The 21,105-nt window shown below is 41.2% G+C and overlaps 1 protein-coding gene across 2 annotated transcripts in view; it reads left to right on the top strand.

The window, feature by feature from the left end:
• Positions 1-20,693, top strand: part of ARFGEF2 (ADP ribosylation factor guanine nucleotide exchange factor 2) — a 35,971-nt gene extending 15,278 nt beyond the window's left edge. For both annotated transcript variants that reach the window (XM_053992681.1, XM_053992680.1), the window contains exons 14-39: positions 379-580; positions 1,301-1,412; positions 2,003-2,208; positions 3,084-3,168; positions 3,260-3,431; positions 4,537-4,688; positions 4,872-5,000; positions 5,327-5,485; positions 6,583-6,730; positions 7,585-7,684; positions 8,452-8,492; positions 8,563-8,732; positions 9,364-9,515; positions 9,664-9,836; positions 10,249-10,409; positions 11,292-11,422; positions 11,531-11,660; positions 12,115-12,250; positions 12,665-12,803; positions 12,937-12,991; positions 13,243-13,357; positions 13,628-13,758; positions 14,875-15,043; positions 15,437-15,575; positions 16,510-16,627; positions 17,253-20,693. In XM_053992681.1, coding sequence (XP_053848656.1) covers positions 379-580; positions 1,301-1,412; positions 2,003-2,208; positions 3,084-3,168; positions 3,260-3,431; positions 4,537-4,688; positions 4,872-5,000; positions 5,327-5,485; positions 6,583-6,730; positions 7,585-7,684; positions 8,452-8,492; positions 8,563-8,732; positions 9,364-9,515; positions 9,664-9,836; positions 10,249-10,409; positions 11,292-11,422; positions 11,531-11,660; positions 12,115-12,250; positions 12,665-12,803; positions 12,937-12,991; positions 13,243-13,357; positions 13,628-13,758; positions 14,875-15,043; positions 15,437-15,575; positions 16,510-16,627; positions 17,253-17,438 — 3,611 coding nt within the window. In that variant the 3' untranslated portion in view covers positions 17,439-20,693. The remainder of the gene's footprint in view (positions 1-378; positions 581-1,300; positions 1,413-2,002; positions 2,209-3,083; positions 3,169-3,259; positions 3,432-4,536; positions 4,689-4,871; positions 5,001-5,326; positions 5,486-6,582; positions 6,731-7,584; positions 7,685-8,451; positions 8,493-8,562; positions 8,733-9,363; positions 9,516-9,663; positions 9,837-10,248; positions 10,410-11,291; positions 11,423-11,530; positions 11,661-12,114; positions 12,251-12,664; positions 12,804-12,936; positions 12,992-13,242; positions 13,358-13,627; positions 13,759-14,874; positions 15,044-15,436; positions 15,576-16,509; positions 16,628-17,252) is intronic.
• The last annotated feature ends 412 nt before the right edge of the window (positions 20,694-21,105 follow it).

Here is a 21,105-nt window from a genome sequence, read left to right as displayed (position 1 = left end):
GTGAGGTATTTTACAAACAGCTGTTAGTGCTAACTGATTCTCCAAGTGTCTGTTTTGAATAACCAGGTTCTGTTGATGAGCTTTAGCCAGGCCCTTGTCTGCTATAAAGGCTGATGTAGAACAAGACATGTGACCAGTCTTGGAGTTACTAAGTTGAAGTACTGGAATTTCTCCATAGATGCTGCTGCTTTTCTGCCTTTTGTTGGATTATTTTAGAATTGCATCAATAGAGCATCTTCATGTAGTGTAGTGCAGACTGCCAAAAAGTATACATGGTAAAATAAGAATATTAACTCACAGATTTCTGCTTAAAAGTTCTGTAACTAAAAGTTCTTGACTGAACAAGGATAAGTTAAATCTCACCTTGTTTGTAAATAGGTTCATATAAACCATCTGAACAGGAAATGGCTGAAGGTAAATGCCTGGACACTGGAGGGAGACGGAGTAGTGTCAGTTCCTTGGACTCCACTGTATCATCAGGAGTTGGAAGTGTTGGTACCCAGACTGCTGTCCCAGATGATCCAGAGCAATTTGAAGTCATCAAGCAACAAAAGGAAATAATTGAACATGGGATAGAACTGTAAGCCCAGTATGACAGGAAAACTAAAGTTCACTTTAAATAAAATTTATTGTTTCTTATGGTCTCACAGTCACACCTGTAGGGACACTTATGAATTAATATTAATGCTGAAGACTGTTGCCTGCTGTTGTGAAAAACCAATGCTGGAGGCTGTTATAGTTAAAAGGAATTTCATAAAATCCTGGGTGGAGTGGAAGGGGTTTTCACAGCTTTCCTTTTTGCTGGATCAGCTCCACAAGAGTGTGTACATCTAGAGAGAAATTGGTTTGAGGGACACAGTTGTCTTGGAGCTCTTATATGATTTGTTGTCCTTTATTGAAATAGTTTGAAGAATTAAATCATTGTGCAGCTATGCTTTACTTCTTCTTCATTTATTTGAAGCTCTACATATCTGTAAATGCTAGAAAAAGGTATTGAACAACAACGTTTTTAACATTTCATGTAAAGTGTCAAATTTTTCATGTTCAAAAAGGTGAATTTTGGAGTTTTTCAGCAATAACTTCTAAGGTTATCAGCAACTTAATATACCTTATGAGGTGGAGCCTATGGTGTGATACCATAGGTAATAGATTTGTTGCACATTCTTTAACTTTTTTTCTAACTAGAAAGAAAGCTACAGCACAGAATCTTTGATTTATGAGGACTCTGTAAAACTCAAATTTTATAGTCTGTGATATTTTTAATTGTATGTCAATTTTCCCATATTTTTTTTCTGAATAGGTTTAATAAAAAGCCAAAGAGAGGAATACAGTATCTACAGGAGCAGGGAATGCTTGGCACTACAACAGAGGACCTGGCACAATTCTTGCACCAAGAAGAACGCCTGTGCTCTGTAAGATTATGTGCAGCACAGTTGATACCCTTGCCCCTGTACCTTTGGCCCTGTCCCTGATATCTGTGTGCTCCTGCTCTGGAGATCATAGAGAAATGAACGAGCAAGGCTCCTCATGGACACTCCTAATGCCACAGCTACCTGCTGCTTACTTGCTGTCCCAGGCTTCTCAGTAAAGGACTGTGTTATGGTGAAGTGCTGGAGGGTTCCCCATCAATGGAATGTGCATTTTGTCTGTCCCTGGAGGCTGCAGGGAGACCGAGCAGTGTCAGTTGCTGGCAGTCCCTTGCCAGCAAGGGAGGATCATGTGCTGCAGTGGCAAAGCATTCTCTGCTGTGTGTGCAGCTGGGCACACTTCAGCTTTCCTTGGCTCTGCAGTAATGCAGATGTTGCCCTTGGCAGTGAGGGAGGCAGGAATGTGCAGACTGAGGGGGCATATCTGGGAGCCCTGTCCCTCCCTCAGCTGCTCTGCCCACGCGGCGGCGTGTCAGCTTTACAGAGCTGACAGCTGTGCAACTCTTGGCATAGAAACCCTCTTGCAGAGCTGGCACTTGGATTGCACTGTAATAACTGTCTCTTGTGTTTTTTAGACTCAAGTAGGGGAATTTCTTGGGGAAAGCAGCAAGTTTAACAAGGAAGTGATGTATGCCTATGTAGACCAACTTGATTTCTGTGGAAAAGACTTTGTCTCTGCTCTGCGTATATTTCTGGAAGGTTTTCGTCTACCAGGTGAAGCCCAGAAGATTGATAGATTAATGGAGAAGTTTGCTGCTAGATATATTGAATGCAACCAACGGTAATTCGAACCCTTTGTATCAGATCAGTGCCCAAAGAACATTCCTTGGCTGTACTGCTGTGTGGCCCTTAGGGGCAGGGGATTGATTAAGCTCATACCAGGCCAGGAACTTTTGCAGGCTTGTGTGAGGAGGAGATCTTGCTGCTGATACTGGGTAGGAGGATACTGATGCTGTCATTTCCTTAAATCCCAAGTACTTGCTAGAAAGAATTACTGGAAAAGGGAAGCCCTAAGTGTGTTAAAATCCAACAGCTAATACAGAGACAATTTTAGACAAATGTAGATCAGTCAAGTATAAAAAACTGTATTAAGCAGTAGAAATGGCTAGAATTAAAAAAAAATAATGACATAAACAACTAATAGCCTGTTACAGTGCTTTTTCTTGCCTGTTAGATGTGGAACAAAATGTGTATATATTATTTGATACCAAATAGGCAAAGTTGCTATTGTTCCTAGTGCAATAAACACTGAAGTTTAGTCAGGCTTAATTAGTTCCCTTTCCTTAGTCCAGTTGGTGTATCAGTGGGTTGGTTTTGTATCAATTTTTATGAAACTCTGAGTAAAAAATAAGCTGTCATTTAACTTTTTTAAGATTATACATTATTGTTCTTTGGGTAATCGGTAGGGAATGTACTTGAAAACCTCAGTCTAGTTTTCAATATTGCAAAGATTATGCACTTCCCCCCCCCCCCCCCCTTTTTATTTGTGTTTTAAACTGCTCGGAGTTTGATGCATTTCTAATGGTTAGCTTCAGTCTTTATTGGCTCTTTGATTGAATCCATAGCACTTCTGGGTATTTTTCTTGCATATGGAACTAGAGCTAATGGATTGAGGAATTGAGACTCCATAACCTGTTTTGTTTTTTCCTCCCTCAGGCAAACACTATTTGCTAGTGCAGACACTGCCTATGTTTTGGCATACTCCATTATAATGCTGACTACAGACTTGCACAGTCCACAGGTAGAAATTTTAAAAATCCAAACTTACAGAAGTCCAAACATCCCTGAATCTTGCATTCAAAATCTGATACCCAACTTATTCCTTCTTACAGGTAAAAAATAAAATGACAAAGGAGCAGTACATTAAAATGAATCGAGGAATCAATGACAGTAAAGACCTGCCAGAAGAGTATTTATCCACAATCTATGAAGAAATAGAAGGAAAGAAAATTGCAATGAAAGAGACAAAAGAATATGCAATTACAACCAAGTGTAGTAAACCAAGTAAGAAGGAACTAGAAACTGGGAAGACCACAGTGCTCTTGAACTGTGGCAGGAACTAAGGGATGGCACAGTGGTGTGCAGAGTCCTTGTGAAAATGCCTTGGGGCAGTACATAAAGTACATTTGGAATGGTTGATAGAGGTACATGGAGCAAAACTGGCTCAGTTACAACTTAACATTGCCTTCTGTGGTGGGAGCAGCCGTGTCGGTGCCTCTGGCACCACTGCAGAGCAGCACTAGAAACCAGATCTCTGGGGGTTTTGAAACACGAGTGTGAGGAGTAACTCGAGGGGAACTTACTTTGCAATTAAGTTGTTTTTATGTGCTAGACAACGAGCGAGGGCTTGATTTGGGCTGGTTTTTTGTCTCTCTTCATAGTTCAGTGTCTGGGAGATGTCACAGTTTGAAAACCACAGAGATTAGAGGTTTTGTCATAATCTATAGTCACTTCTCCTTATCTAGACAAAATAAGGGCTTCTTTGTGTAGCATGCAGTAGAAACCAGTATCCCCAGCTGTACCCTACTTCTACTCAGAATAGCTGGTACTAATTTAATTCAAATTAGTGAATTCTGAATCTTCAGCATAGTGGCTTTCCCAGTGTTTTTATGCTGTTTGCAAGTTTTGTCAATCAAAATAGGAACAAAATTAATTTGCTTGAAAATTGAAGTTGCACCCTGTAGTATAAGGATAAAGAAGCACTAAGTTATTAATTTATTTATCATGGTGGTGAGGGCTTGTTTTGTTTTGGGGATGTGAGCCTAAGAAGACACAGGATTTTCCATCCACTTTTACAGGCAGAATGACTATTTAATAGAGTGTGCACCTCTGACTTGGAGCAATTAGGTAATAGCATGTGTTATATACTAAAGGGCTGAATTAGTTATTTTGTACAGAATAAAGTCTTAAATTTGGGTGTGGTTTTTAGTGCTGGACTTCTTGCTTGCAGCCTGGGACAGCCTCCCGACTTCCAAGATTTTGCAAGATTTCTATCTTTAGATTTTATTTGCAATACCTTTATTTAACGTTTTGTGATGCTCAGTGTGAAGAGAAGGAATATGCTTTTGTAAGAAAAGCAAGCAATGTCTGTGTGTGGTGTTCCCCTTAGGTGTAGCTAATGAGAAGCAGCGGAGGTTGTTGTACAACTTGGAGATGGAGCAAATGGCAAAGACAGCCAAAGCCCTCATGGAGGCAGTGAGCCATGCAAAGGCACCTTTCACCAGTGCCACTCACCTGGATCATGTCAGACCCATGTTCAAAGTGAGTGTCAGGTTCTCACTGTCTTTGCTATGAAGAGTTTAAAGTGTGGGAAAAAAGTGGAAAATTACTCTGAATAGTTTGCTAATGAAACAGATGGACTCTTTGGATATATTTGCCTTCAGTAACCAGTGTTTTGGGCTAAAGCTGTAAGCAGCCTCTGAATTTAGTTTCTCTTCTGTTTAGCTTGTCTGGACTCCACTGCTGGCAGCTTACAGTGTTGGCTTGCAGAACTGTGATGACCCAGAAGTGGCGTCCCTGTGTTTGGAAGGAATACGCTGTGCCATTAGGATCGCCTGTATCTTTGGAATGCAGGTTGGTGCCACACTTAACCTGGGACTCGCTGAGGGCCCTGTGGGCTCTGGGAGGCAGGTGAAGAATTACAAACAGCTTATCCATAGAAAATGAAGTGTCTCGTCTGCTTTTTTGAAATGGTAAAAGGCCTTGATGTAATCTAGTATTTTTTACTCTGCTTTTCTTGCTGAATCTTCTATTAAGAGCATTTGCTAGCTGGCATCCTACTCTTGTTTAGCCAGAAAGTGCTCTAACAGTGCCAGCTATCCATAGGAAAATTTGTAGGCAAGTTGCTTTCTCTGGTTCTTTGGGGGCTTGATTTTCATGCTTGTTTCTCTGTCCTGTAGCTTGAACGAGATGCTTATGTACAGGCCCTTGCTCGTTTTTCCTTGTTGACCGCCAGTTCCAGCATTACAGAAATGAAACAGAAGAACATCGATACCATTAAGACACTCATTACAGTTGCTCACACAGATGGCAACTATCTTGGCAATTCTTGGCATGAGGTAAATCTTTATTAGTTTAAACAGTGTTTTTTCTTCTAGTGTTTTTTCAGCTCCCAGAACTCACTCAAAAATGTGAAGGAAGTGCATTATATTGTTAAATTGGGTTTTTTTTTTCTAATATGTAGATAAAAATAATGCACTGCATTTTTTGAAGACCCTGTGGAAACTGTGTGACAATATTGTAATTTTTGTGGCCGCATTTGATATAGGATTTAAATGATATTAAAAAAATCTCATTTGGCTTCAGAAAATTCCTCATATCAACTATTGTATTCTTATTCGTGGAAACAAAAATATTCTAGCTCACAGGTCCACACTTGTCTGTGCAATGTTTGACAACATTTACACCATAAGCACATGAAAAATTAGGGCTAAAATACTTTGGTGGGTGATTGGTAAAGATGAGCTATCAGGATTATATGCATTTTCTTAAAGCCTGTTTTCCAGGAGCAATGTTATCAGCTGTAAATCTGTGCTGTTGCTAAAAGGAGCATTTCTGCTGCATTATGTTCTCTGGCTCTAGTCTTGGGCTACATGATGTGAGCCAAAAGGTGCTAGAGCTGACAGGTGCCTCTGACCTGGCTCACAGCACACTCTCCTGAGTGCTTGTGCCAGCCAAGGGACGGCTGTGGGGGAGGAAGGAGGAGGCAGGCACAGCACTGGCATTTAAACTGTCTAGGTTGGAACATTGTTACTCAAGTGGTGAGAGCTGCGATGTTTCAGTCTTTTCATCTCTCTAGGGCAATGAAGTCTCTACCAGATCAGCTCCAACTTGTTTATAGTCTTGAAAGTTGATGGTGTAAAAAGTAATGAAAAGGTATCCTTCAGTAATTAGAGATCCAGGTTAGATTTTGGAGCGCTGTTTATTTTATTCTTATATTGGAATGATTCATGGTGGCTGATAATATTGAATGCAATCAACTTAATTTTCAGTTTTATTAGTAATGTTTTAGCTCCATCGAAGCTGTTATAACGACCAAAGTTGTTTGAATGGTTGGAGAACCTGGGAAGGTCATAAATAGTAAATACAAATATATGTTGAGAATAAAAAGATGATAGTGTGCAGAAACACAGTGTTAAATTTCTTTTGGTTTTAGATCTTGAAATGTATTAGCCAGCTGGAATTGGCACAGCTCATAGGTACTGGCGTGAAAACTCGGTATTTGTCTGGTTCTGGGCGTGAGAGGGAAGGCAGCATTAAGGGCTATGCCTCTGCAGGAGAAGAGTTTATGAGCCTGGGATTAGGTAAGATTATTAATCCTGAACTTCACAAAGATGCACATACAAGTGGAGTAAGGATGTTAAAGAATCCTCAGTGTTATACTCAAAATATATCCACTTGCTTCCAGGGGAAGCTGTGTTGGATTAATGAAACTGTGTATTCCAATATGTGTTTATAATTACCAAATCTGTTGTAACTTTGGAATTGGGTTAAGCTATTTAATAACTACTCCACATTTATTTGTTGGAATATGTTGTTGTCAAAACTGTTTTGCTGTATGAAGTCATGCTTTTGTTAAAATATTAATTAATAGAAAAAAGAGCTGTTTCTTTTTAGGAATTAATAGATGTTTCAATAACTAACAATTGGTTTTCCAAAGGAATTTTTTTTATCTTTACATGTTGGGCTTGGTGTTCTAGTTCCTAATGTTCCTGCAGTGTGTACAAGAAACAAATCTTAATTTTTTGGCTTAAATTAGAGGGACAAGGCAAGTCGCCTTAATCTTTGCAAAACCACTAAGGAAACAATTTAATTTTAAAAAACTTTGGAGTGAATGCTATAATGATGATTACAATGAATACAGAACTGTGTTCAGCATTAACTCTTTGTGGCTAACTTAAGAGTTCATGTTTTAAAATGGTATTTTATCTGTTCCAAATTTAATTAACAATATCATACCGTCTTAACCTAGTAAATATGATGTTTAGCTGTGTAATAATCTGGCACAGATCTGGCAAAGGCAGTATCTGCTCCATATAAATTATATGGTAGCTAGAAGCAGCAGTCACTTCTCTTTGTTTACTTGTTTGCTGTTGGAGTTAACATAAAGTCGTTGTTTCCTGATGGCAAATACTGTTTTTTAATGGATTTATGGCAGGGAACCTCGTTGGGAGTGGGGCTGACAAACGGCACATGGCGAGCATCCAGGAGTCTGTGGGGGAGACCAGCTCCCAGAGTGTGGTGGTAGCAGTAGACAGGTACTGAGAATGTAACCTCTGCACTCTTACCCAAATCATCATCTTTGTCATCTGCCCTTCTGAAGTAGTCTAAAGACATGCTTCTGTCCTAAACTATGTGTTGGAATGGGAGTTCTTAGTAACTACTGATGCAATGGTGCAAGTCTGCACCATCGTGTATTCAGACTTGCAGTGTTTATCCTAACCATAAACGCTCTGTTACCACATCAAAGTCCAGGTCATTTGGGAATGTTCTCTGCTTTATCAGTGTTCTATATGGACCACTATCAGCAGTCTGAACTCCTCTCAAGATTGAACAGCTGAAGGGGAAGAAGGGACAACAGTGCATCCATAGTCTTTCTCCTGTCTCTTTTGACAGCCACAGCCAACCATATTCTCAGAGGATATAAAGATCAAAGGTGGCTGATAACCAGTAAAGTCTCGTAGCAAAGCTTTCTGTCTGTTTATTGTCCCCATGAAATTTAACATGCTGTCACGCAAATGAGTGTTCCAGTATAACTTGGCCTGGGTAAACTTGTGAGCCTGTGCCTGTTCCTGTAGTGGGGCAGGAGCGTGGTAGACTGCGACTTGGTGCAGGAAAGAGGATGCTTAGACTAAGGAAAGATGCATGTACTGCTGCCAAGCAGCAAGAATACAAGAGGTACAGAGTTCATGGCATGGAGAACTGTGAAGTACCTCCAGATGTGCTGACCTTTTGCTGCAGCACTGAGCTGTAGTTGATTCTTGTGGATGCGCAGCTGAAACTCCAGCTCCTGTGTTTGTTGTAGGATATTCACGGGCTCCACGAGGCTGGACGGGAATGCCATAGGTACGTATGGTGGGTTCCAGGGCCCCTGGCACGGGAGCAGCCTGGCTCACAGCAGGCTCCTCCCGTGCAGTTGACTTTGTGCGGTGGCTGTGCGCTGTGTCCATGGACGAGCTGGCGTCCCCGCACCACCCGCGCATGTTCAGCCTGCAGAAGATCGTGGAGATCTCCTACTACAACATGAACCGCATCAGGCTGCAGTGGTCGAGGATTTGGCATGTGATTGGGGATCACTTCAATAAGGTACTTTTCAAAATCAAGTTACACACTATGCATAAATAGTGGGACTTCTTTAATCGACTTTTCCCTTCTGTGTTGTTAGTGGCTCTCTGATATTGAAAAAAATTCCATTCAAGGCACCTAAAAGAAGCACCTACTTAAAAATCTAAAGTGTACAAATAGAAATGTTTATAGGAATGATTTTTTAATTATATAATCTTCATTATATGGTTTGGTATTTTTGTAATTTTTCTTTGTCTTTTCCTTTGGATAAAATGCCAAATTAGTTTTCCTCTAAAATGTACACAGGTGATCCTTGAACAACAGTTGTTTTCCTTAGGAAATTGAATCATGTTAGGATGGGATTTTTTAACCTAAGATTCCATTTATTTTATTGTATTGTACAGTATTTTAATATTAGCATCTAGCTGGCTATTATGTTTCTGCTTGATGCATTCAAAATCCATGGGTCTGTTTAGATGGATGAAATGACAGAAAGCCCCCTTCAACAAGAACCCCTTCTTTCCCAAGTATCAGAACACTAGAATGTGCTAGCAGTGTTTAGTGGGCTGGGATGGAACTTGAGCGACGAATTTGTTGCTCGTATAAACGACACATTAACTGATAAATGTTTGAAAATATGCTTTTCTTCTAGGTTGGGTGTAACCCTAACGAAGATGTTGCCATCTTTGCTGTAGACTCATTAAGGCAGCTGTCAATGAAATTCCTTGAGAAGGGAGAGTTAGCCAACTTCCGCTTCCAGAAAGACTTCCTAAGGCCTTTTGAGCATATTATGAAGAAAAACAGGTGTGAGGCACTGCAATTTCTGCTTTAGCTTTAGTCCCACTTAAGGATGTCACTTGGAATGGGTCATGGTCACGTACAGGGAAGTGGGGGAGTTACTTTGTGCCACTGTAAAGTAGTCTTGCTTTCCTTTCTCTTCTTTTTTCTAAAGGTCTCCGACTATTCGAGACATGGTGATCCGCTGCATTGCTCAGATGGTGAACTCTCAAGCCGGTAACATTCGTTCAGGCTGGAAAAATATCTTTGCTGTCTTTCATCAAGCAGCATCAGACCACGATGGGAATATTGTAGAGCTGGCCTTTCAGACTACAGCACACATAGTTAGTAAGTAATGCTTGACAGATGCATGCACCCAAATTAGCCTGGCTGCTGTGAGTCTGCTTCAAAAGGCTCATCTGAATAAGGCTTTTGTATTTCCAGGCAGGTAAACACACGACCTTGCAGCCAGACTGTTTAAACTCTGCAGCTAGGTCACACCCTTTAAGTCTCCTGAATGTGGATAGGACAAACTAGATACAGATATTCTGCTGTAGAACTTGGCAATGTGGTTGGTGAGGTGGGACAGGGAAGGATGCAAGACTGGGCAAAGAACCATATTTAATATAGAAGATCTGGTCCTTTTGTTTTTGTCTGTTCCATAGCAGTATGCCATGGGTGACATGCCTAGATTGATGCAGTTTATCTATGGATTTTAATATCACTAAATTTTAAAAATGTATTTGTTTGTTCTTCACAGCAAATATTTTTCAGCAGCATTTTCCAGCAGCAATTGACTCATTTCAGGATGCAGTAAAATGCCTCTCTGAGTTTGCCTGTAATGTTGCCTTCCCAGACACCAGCATGGAAGCCATCAGGCTTATTCGCTATTGTGCAAAATACGTCTCAGAAAGACCACAGGTATATTTGAATTTTTATCCCTGCTGCATTTTCATACTCTCTTCTACTGTTAAATTGAGATTAATCTACTAAGAAAGAGCTTTCATACTCAAACTTCAGTTGCAAGTGTTTGTATTCAAACACTTGCAATTGAAGTTTGAGTATGAAAGCTCTGTTAATTAAAAAGCTCTTTTAATTGAATGATTAATCCTAATCATTCAGTTGGGAGAAATTTTATTATTATGTGAGCAGTAAACTAGAGCTAGTTAAGTAATGTTAAGTCTTGTAAGTCCAAATGGGAAATAGCTGAATTAAATAGTCTTTATTTTTTTTGTTTTTTGCGGTGTTAAGATGACTTGGAAAGCAGCGCTTCCAGTTCTGTCTCCCTATTATGTCTAGTTCAGTTGGTTACAAATGTGTATTCTTCTCCATCAGTCTGTTGTGTGAATACTGAATGCAATAATCACTGCCTGAGGAGTGCCTGGAGTTACATTGCAGTTGCATGTCCCCAGTGCATGCTGCCTTCAGTGTACCAGACACTTGGTAGAACTGGTTTCTGCCAATTTTAGATTTCCTTGTTACGGGTATTGACGTAACAGTTGTCTGTCACTGTTAAAGTTGATTTCTAAGAAGTCCAAACCTCAGCAACTTGTAAGGCCTTTACCTGGACTGAAATAAAAACAATATGAAGCATTTATTTCCATATATTACTTTCTAGTATTTTTGCAAATAGTTACATCTCAGAGCTATACTTACTTATATTTTGCAGAATTGGAGTGTTACAGTAGGAACTAAGCTAACTTTCCAAGTTTGCCTGTACCACTGGTAGTATATAAATTTGTCACATACAATGATTTTTGAGATAATTTTTTCTTTAAACCTTTTTTCCTACTGATCTTCAAGGTATTAAGAGAATACACAAGTGATGACATGAATGTGGCTCCTGGGGACAGAGTATGGGTCAGAGGATGGTTTCCTATTTTGTTTGAACTTTCTTGTATCATCAATCGTTGCAAGTTAGATGTTCGTACAAGGTAATAAAGCTTTTATTTTTTTCCTTTCTTCTTTTATTTCATTTAGTGAAGATATCACAGGAACATATTTTAACATCTGTTCCTATGCTTGTTTGGGTTTGTTTATAGAGGCTTAACAGTGATGTTTGAAATCATGAAGAGTTACGGCCATACCTTTGAAAAGCACTGGTGGCAAGACCTGTTTAGAATTGTGTTTCGCATTTTTGATAATATGAAACTCCCTGAGCAACAAACGGAGGTAAAACAAAAAAAAAAAAACAAAAAAAACCCAAAAAGCAAACATTCCCTAGAGTTGTCTTTTTAAGAACTTGCACATCTGAGTCAGCAGTTTCTACTGGCATCAGTTATTGCCACCCCATACTGCCCCAGACTTAACTAAACACATTCTGTATTCCTTCAAATTCTGTGGCATGAATGAAACTTGCCACAGTGTCCAGTGAACTGTGTGTGTGTCCATCTGATTATTTTCAAGGAGAATGTTCTCCCTCTGTTGTGAGCATGTACAGTTTTCTGACCAGTGTTCATGTAGCCAACTAAGTGCTTCTGACAAGACATCTGTGGTTGTGAGGCTTTAGTTCTGAGTTCTCCTCTCCTCAGAGCTGTGTCTCTTGTTGACCAGCCATGTATAAGCCAAGTGTTGTCATCATGGAAGAATCCCCATAAAACAAAAGACTTTTCATTTTCTGTCCCAGAAATCAGAGTGGATGACCACGACGTGCAACCACGCCCTTTATGCTATCTGTGACGTGTTCACACAGTTCTATGAAGCTTTGCACGAGATTCTTCTTCCTGACATACTTGCACAGTTACACTGGTGTGTAAAACAAGGTACCTTATTTACCTGTATCTTTTGATTAAACATAGTTTTAAATGTCCATTACTACAGAAGGGGAAGGCTAACTGAATTTTAGAAGAATAAAAGTTCCCATTAGGACAATATGTATTGCAGTAGATTGATGCAGTATCTTGAATATCTGAGCACTAATCTTTTTATTGAGTTAGGCAACTTTTTTGTCTTCTCTGGTTGGATTTCCATCTCATGAAGGCTATTTTGAAACTTTTTTTAATTCAGTAGGTTCTTCAGCTTCATATTGTTGTAACATATTGTATAGGTAGGCTTTGAGCCAAGAGACTGTGCATTTCACAGTATTGGTAAAATTTTTTAATGAAGCAGTAATAGGGAATACTTAATTTTTCCTTGATATTATAGAAGTTGATAAATATGGAACATTTCTTTTACAGATAATGAGCAGTTGGCACGATCAGGTACAAACTGCCTAGAAAACCTGGTAATACTCAACGGACAGAAATTCAGCCCTGAAGTCTGGGGCCAGACATGCAATTGTATGCTAGAAATCTTCAAAACAACTATTCCTCATGTGTAAGTTTATAAGTTTAATTCTTATATTGATACGCAATTCTAAAGCAGCAATATTTACTTTTTTTTGCCTTTTTCTATTTTTGTTTGATTTTTTTTTGTTGTTGTTTTGTTTTGTTTCTTTAACTCTGTGAAGCTTGCTGACATGGAAGCCTGTAGGAATGGAGGAAGATTCATCTGAAAAACACTTGGTAAGAGTTAACTTAGGGTGATAAACTGACTTGAAGATTTTTTTGTTAGGTTAGCTTTTGAAGTATTCGTTGTAGTCAATACACTTAACAAGGAATTGATAGTAGATTGTATTTGGTGTTACTGTAAAAATGATTTAAAGAATGGATGCAAGAAGCCTTTGAATCTAGGAGTAGGGAAGTCCTCTGAAAAGTGATAGCTAGTTGGGCATTAGTGTTTCAGATTGCTGGAATTGCTCTGCACTCTCTTCTAGGATTTGGACCTAGATCACCAGTCTTTAAGCAGCATGGATAAAAATGCTTCTGAAAGAGGACAAAGCCAATATTCAAATCCAACAGATGAGAGCTGGAAAGGTGGTCCTTACACAAGTAAGGAAAACATACAAGCTTTTCCAATGCACCTTTATAGCCAGTCTTAATTCACTTCTGTAGCTCTCTACAGAAAGTTTTGGGGCAGTAAAACTTGGGATAAGTCTTTGCAATTTATGTTTATGCCTTGCAGTGAGATTTTCTCTTTAGAAGATAATTCACAGCATTACTAAATATCAAATGATTAAGGGGAATGTCTTATTTTGCTAGCCTGCTGTAAGTGAATCATCATGAATTGCTTCTGAAATTTATGTTGCTCCATTTCATTAGACCAAAAACTATTTGCTGGCCTCCTGATCAAGTGTGTGGTACAGCTGGAGTTGATACAGACCATTGACAACATAGTGTTCTATCCAGCAACAAGCAAGAAGGAAGACGCTGAGCACATGGCTGCAGCTCAGGTACCATCAGACTTACTTGTAACCTTATGGGGACAGTAAAGTGCAAACTATGGAATGCTCTGACATGTTCACAAAATACAGTCTTCTTCTGACTTTTAGCATTACCCTGAATGTGTGTGGAAACTACTCTTAAGTTGTGATTTTTTTGTCTGCCTCCAGTGTTGCCTGGCGGTCTAGTCTGCCTGTTTGTAGTATTATATTACTTTAATTTTTATTATCAGTGTAATAGGTTATAGTTGGTTTTATCATGAATACATACTATCAAAAATGGTTTTTGCTTGTTTGGGAGAAAGCATTTGTTTCTGCTCATTAGACTGTCTTCATTTAGCCACAGCTGAGGCTCTGCTCAGTCTCTGGATGTTTGCACAGGAAGTCTTGCAGAAGTTGAACTTCAGCAAGGTCAATGGTCAAGATTTCATTAATTGCCAACCTGAGAGATGTCCCTGTCCCTGAAAGTTCTGATTCTGGGTAGTAGTGCACGGTAGCTCTGGCTTAGCTGTTAATAAAGCCATAAGCTGGAAGTTCTGGCTAGTACATTCAGGTAGTGTTTTGGGGATGGTATAGTTAAATTCCTAGTGAAATGAGCTAAAAATATCGACCAATTTAATTAAATTTGACATGAGCCAAAGATGGGGAATTTCTACACTAGGCAACATTTAAACCCACACTGGTTTTGTTGTTCATTCTGATGTTTTCAGAATTCAACAGACCTACCCAGTCAGCTTCTAGGGAAGAGGAAATGTTCTGTACCATACTGCTGTGACTGCAATGTTTCAATAAGGGAGTTCTTCCCTCGCTCTTGAGTCTTATTTTCTTATCAGTAACTAGGATAGATCATAACTCCTCTCTTCTTAAGTACTCCACTAAGAAGAGAGGAGTTATGATCTATCCTAGTTACTGATAAGAAAATAAGACTCAAGAGCGAGGGAAGAACTTCTGCTGCACTCTTCTTAAGTACTCCACTAAGAAGAGTGCAGCTCTGATCTTTGACAGGACCACCTTGCTGTGTTGTACTGCACTAATACTGCATTGCACCTATAAATGGAATTAGAGTTACTGGAGCTTACAGCATGTGCTCTCTCTCTCTCTCTTTGTCCCTCTCCCTCTTCTTTTCAGCGAGACACATTGGATGCAGTTATCCACATTGACACAGAAGACCAAGGAATGTATAAATATATGTCTTCACATCACCTTTTTAAGTTACTGGATTGTCTGCAAGAGTCTCACTCATTTTCAAAAGCCTTTAATTCAAATTACGAGCAGCGAACTGTGTTATGGAGAGCAGGTGAGTCTTTTATTTTTATTTGATAAAAATGCTGAACTACACTTCTAGCTTTAAGTATCATGACACAACAATGTGCCATTGCAATCACCTCTAGAGTTTATTGGACAGTCGCATGCTTTTATTGCGTGTCTCCTTCCTGATTACTTGAGTAATTCTGTTTGCTAAATTATCTGGTTTTTTTTGATTAAAGTAGAGCTGCACAGCTGGTACTGCTGTAGTTAAGTATCTTTATAAATAAATCAGAACTCAGTCAAAATCAGGGAGGAGGAAATACTGTCTGGACAAGAAATCATTATTGGTCACTAGTGCAGATATTGTTGATAAAATTTTTTTTTTGGCTAGTAACGCCAGCTTTGGATGTTCCCTCTTGTCCTGTGTGGGACTGATTTCTAGGGTTCAAGGGCAAATCAAAACCCAATCTCTTAAAACAAGAGACCAGCAGCCTGGCATGCTGCCTGAGGATCCTGTTCCGGATGTACGTGGACGAGAGCCGGCGGGAGGCCTGGGCCGCGGTCCAGCGGCGGCTGCTCAGGTAGGACAGGGAGGTGTGGCACTCTGCACTCAAAGGTCACTTAGCAGTAAGGAAGCAATCTGCCTGGGATACACCTTCTTCCCTGACATAGGCTTTTCTTTATGGAAGTGGTGGTGTCTGAATAGTTTTCCCAGCTGAGTACATAATAATAGAGGTATAATAGGGTACACTAATTGAAAAAGAGTGCAGTATAAGCTGCTGTACACCTGGAATTTAAACAAATGTAGAAAATACTTATAAATTAATATAAAAAGGTATTTGGGTGAGTTGGTACATAAAGTTGAAAGTACTAGTCTCTTATCAAATGTGAAGATCTCCCAACTTGCTCTTGGTACTAATACAGTGGGTTCTGATCTACCAGCATGTATGGACATGTTAATCTGCTTAGTCCTTCTTTAATTAAAAGAGTGTCCTAAAAATAACCATAGTAAGTGGTACAGTTTGTACCTTGTGTTGACAATCTGCAGCAGGGATCAAAAATTTATTAATACAATAATAATTCTTCCTTAATGTGTGATGCTGAGTTGTGCAGATCTTTTTTAAACCAGTCCAAATTTGGAGGGAGAGCTCTCTCGTGGTGCTGTTGCCTAAGCTGTCCCAATGTCAGGGTCAGGAAATAATGTTTGCAGGTTGAAAGTGACAGCACTTCAATTACAAAATGTTTATCAGGCAGATTAATTTTCTTTTTCCTTCTCTGTCACCAAGTATTTCCGTTCAGTTATATGAAAAGTATTTCAGTTCAGTTATCTGGAACAATTCCTGTACCAGAAAAAGTAAGTTTGTGTAGTTAAAGTTGTTGCATGTGATTGAAAACTTTCCCATGGAAGTGCATCTTGCTTGAAAACAAAGTACTCTGAGAGGACAAATAGAGCATATAATCAAAAACTTTATAAGGTTTTCTTTATGGTTTGTGTGAACTGTGCCATCTCTGCAGTGTGTGCAGTGAAGCCTTGGCGTATTTTATTACTGTCAACTCGGAAAGCCACAGAGAAGCCTGGACCAATCTCCTGCTGTTGCTTTTAACAAAAACACTAAAAATCAGTGATGATAAGGTAAGAAGGGGCTGGAAGTCATGTCTGCATTTGGGTATGTTTTTCATTCCTGCTTCAGCCTGAGTTCAGTCTTTATTTCCATCCAGATTGGAGGTGGGCGGTTCCTCCTAGTGAGCGCTCTCCTGGCTCCACTGTCTGCAGGCATTCTGCATTGTGGAAATGGGGCTGCATCCATGCAATTCCCAGTTGTGTGGGAATGCGGATAGAATTACTGAACAGCTTTCATGTAAAAGCACAATGAGTGTGCAGTAAGGGACAGGCTTATGCTGTATTACAGCCACACAGGAATGGTAGAATTGGAATTCCAGTTTCCTTGACAGCGATGGCAAGAATAATTTTCAGGATCTTGGCCCTTTTGAGGAAAACCAGATATTCATATTGCTACAAATAGACTCTGGTACTACCTCTGGGCTGAGAAGTCACAAAACCCTGACTCTGTTTAGGGGGTAACACCAAAACACGCCCTGCGTGCGCTGCTGCCGCAAACAACACGGAGCCCTGGGGCCGTGGGGAGGGCTTGGGTGAGACCTGGTGTTTTAACAAGTTGCTGTAGCCATGAAGGTGTAGCAGTTTTCATTTTGCTCTAGCAATCGAGAATGACGTTCTGTTTCTGTATCTTGGCCAGTTCAGGGCACACGCTTCCACCTACTACCCGTACCTGTGTGAGATCATGCAGTTCGACCTGATCCCTGAGCTGCGGGCGGTGCTGCGCAAGTTCTTCCTGCGCATCGGGGCGGTGTTCAACATCTGCACGGCGGGCGAGCAGGCACGCACAGCTGGCACGAACCTGCCCTCCTGGCAGCTCCCGTGAGCTGTTACACCGGCCTGCACGGAAAGCTGTGTCCAGAGAGGGACTGAAGTGGATGGGAAAAAATGGGACCCTGGTGTTATTCTTACCACAATGGCATTTGGGAACGAGGAAAAGAATCCTGTTCTATCCATCCTACAGAAGTGTCAGCAGTTTTATTTAAATTATTGCTTACAGAGTCAAAACAGTAGGTGTGCAGTCTCTTTGTTTCAATGCTAATTATTTGTATGATCCAGTATGTCTCTTCTAGTCTTTTATGCACTGCTCAGTCTTTCATCCCAGCTAGAGCTGATAAATCAGCTGGATCTCTCCACAGAAGTTATGCCCCTTGGAACTAATGACTGTATTTGTGTAGCCTCGTGATGTTGGCAAGTGTTCATAATAAACTTGACTGTGGTGGCCAGTGACCACCCGAGATCCCTCTGGGTTTTCCTTTGTGTCCAGGACCAGGCCAGGCAGGGCACTGGATATTCGGAGAAGGTTTTCCTTCTGTTTAGCAAATGACTTAATTTTTTTTTTTAATATCTGTACTGCATCTTCTGAGACTTATTTTTAGTTTTATGGAAGATTTTACATCAGGAGTACCAATAGCATCTATTCCTTTAGCTTATTAGGCTTGAGTTAAAGGCATTTAAGAAAAAGAAAATGCTTTCCTTTTCCTTTCATACATTGGCAGATCATAGAGCATATACAGGAACATCAAAAACAAAGCTCAGAAGAAATAAACCCACCTTTTTTACCCTTGAATATAATTTAGCAGTAATGGTGACTGCTTAGCAAAAAGTCCAATCCTTAACACAAGTTTGTCTCCTTTTACTGCAGATCTGCAAGTTCTGATTTGTCATTTTGTGCAAATGATTTTTGTTTTCAACACTTAGTTCCTAGTGGCATCTAAAAACCCTGAATTTCCAAAAAACTGCTCTAGCAAAATTAAACAAGTTCATTCACATGCTCTAAGTTAACAACAGAATTGTGTGCTTTGAAGGCTTTCTCTGAAGCAAAATGTGACATGACACCACAGCTTTGCTTGCTCAAGAGAGTTTTCTTTCTTTCCTTAAAATACATCAGGTTTCTGTGACAATGTTTCTATGACAGGATGCTGTCTTGACCTTTGAAATTATTTTAAATTTCAAGTTTCAAGACTTTTCTAAACCAGGAAAGTATGGCAGGATGGTAGGAGAGGCTCCACTTCCTAAAATAATGCGAAGTAATATTAGCTGCTGTGCTATCCAGAGTAGCAAACCTAAAATATCAACAGTATTTAAAGAAAAAAACAAACCAACAAACAGCAACAACAAGCTACCTACTTGAATGGAACTAAGTGTATAACATTATTTTGTTTTTTGAGTTGACTTTCCTGGTAGGATGGCCTCAGGTGAAGTTGTCTTGGGATATGCTGCTCTGAGCTACTAGGAATGTGCTGTCTTTGGAGGGTTTTTTTTGGTTGGTTGGGGTTTTTGTTGTTGTTGTTTTTTGTTTATTTGTTTGGTTTGGTTTTTTGTGATCTTTTTCCAAAGGGTTTTTATGGTGCTCCTCAGTACATCAGTTTGTACTGTGTAAGCATTGTTTGGGAAAGGTTTTACAGTCAGTGGTAGTGACAAAGGTTTCACAATTTATTCTTTTTATTTTTAACCAAAGAAGAGTGGTAGTTGTGGCTCTTTGACTTTTAAATGCCCATTAGGTTAAATCTATACACTGCTATTTAGTAGAAGGGAGTGAATGGCTATATAGGACAATAGGAGAAGACTGAAAAATAAGCAATGCTGGTATTTACCTTGCTGCTTTTGAAATAACCTTTTGTGTTGCATCTCGTGTAGCTGCTCATTCCCTGGGAATGTCACTGTATTGGGTACTGCAGAAAATGAAGTATTTATTTTAATTCTATTTAAATCTGTAATAATATGCTATTCCTTTTCTTCTGGTCGTAGGTAGTCCTAGGGAAAATATTTGAACCATTAATTTTCAGATTTGGAATGTGTCACTGCCTCATGGAATGTATTCCCTCATGTCCCATCAGACACACCTGGCCCAGCTGCATGTGTCACAGGTTTGAAAGCCCTACAGTCATGTCTTGGAAAAAGTCTCAATTTTGAGGTCTTAAATGACTTCACAGTTGCTTCATGGGCTTTCTTTACTGTAAGGGGCAGCATTTGTAGTCTCTCTGCACATAGGATAAGGATATTTAATCCATGCTTCCCTTCAGCCTTTGGTCTGAGACTGTTCTTCTCCTTAAGAAAAGCTTTTGTCGCATTTATACCAGTTACAATCTGCTGAGGTTGGGTATGTGGTATCCAACCCCCCCAGGGTCTGCAGTGCAAGGAGGAGCAGGGGGCCTGGGCCGCAGCTGCATTGTCCGAGCCCAGCGCTGTTCCTGCAGGCCACGGTCCGGTACAGCAATAATCAGGCTGTGTTCAGCTTGCTCCACAGCGCTGTGGGTTTTCCTCAGAGCCAGGAGGGGCCAAAGCCCCTCCATGCCGGGCAGTGCAGCCGGCCCTCAGGGCTCCTGGGCCGGGCAGTGCAGCCGGCCCTCAGGGCTCCTGGGCCGGGCAGTGCAGGAGCGAGAGGAGCTCCCTGTGGGCCGGGCTGTGAGCGGGGCTGTGAGCGGGGCTGTGAGCGGGGCTGTGAGCGGGGCTGTGAGCGGGGCTGTGAGCGGGGCTGTGAGCGGGGCTCTGCGGCTCGGCCCGGCAGTGCCAGCACCCGGCAGCCGCCCGGGCTTGGCTGCTGCCGATCCTCCCGAGGGCGGGCAGGACGGGAGCATGCTAACCCCTAAACCCCCCTTTTGTGGTGATTGAAAACCTCCCTTCATGTTGCTTCTGTTGTGTCTTACCGTCCAGGAAAAGGTTGTTTTTACAGCAGTTTGTTACCCGTGTCTGGTAGCTCACATTCCACTACCACAAACTCCACCCCCCAGATTTTAGCTCAGTCTTACTCTTCAGGAAAAAGGTTAAAAATAGTAACTCTGTCAAAAGTGCATCTCCCTTTAATCTGTAACTTCAGTTTGTTCAGCACCTTTGTTTAAAATGTATGTTTTCACATATTTAAAATGCCTGAGTTTTAATATCTCTGTATTAAGTGCATTTACTATCAATAATTTAAAGACTATTCCTTGCCAATGGATGTATAGAGTTCTGAGAGAATACCGAAATTATATAATATGAAAAACTATGTAAAGTTTTCTACATGAAAATACGATGTATAATAGTTATAATATTCCATGCTTTAATCAAGTGATAAATCAATAAAGTTTTACGAAGTGTTCCTTTTTTGTTCAGGTGCTTCCTTAAGCGGCTCAGAAGCTTCGGCGCCGCTCCGGCTTCTCGGCGGGGCCGGGGGGCTCCGGTTCGTGTTTTATACCGCGCGCTCTGTCCTTGGCTCGGCTCCGGCCGGGCCGCGCTCGCCCCCGCGGGCCGCGCTCGCCCCCGCGGGCCGCGCTCGCCCCCGCGGGCCGCGCTCGCCCCCGCGGGCCGCGCTCGCCCCCGCGGGCCGCGCTCGCCCCCGCGGGCCGCGCTCGCCCCCGCGGGCCGCGCTCGCCCCCGCGGGCCGCGCTCGCCCCCGCGGGCCGCGCTCGCCCCCGCGGGCCGCGCTCGCCCCCGCGGGCCGCGCTCGCCCCCGCGGGCCGCGCTCGCCCCCGCGGGCCGCGCTCGCCCCCGCGGGCCGCGCTCGCCCCCGC

This window comes from Vidua macroura, chromosome 17, assembly GCF_024509145.1.
Source record: "Vidua macroura isolate BioBank_ID:100142 chromosome 17, ASM2450914v1, whole genome shotgun sequence".
Classification (NCBI taxonomy): Eukaryota; Metazoa; Chordata; class Aves; order Passeriformes; family Viduidae; genus Vidua; species Vidua macroura.
Note: the sequence above shows the minus strand (reverse complement) of the source record. Positions and strands in the feature narration are given on the sequence as shown.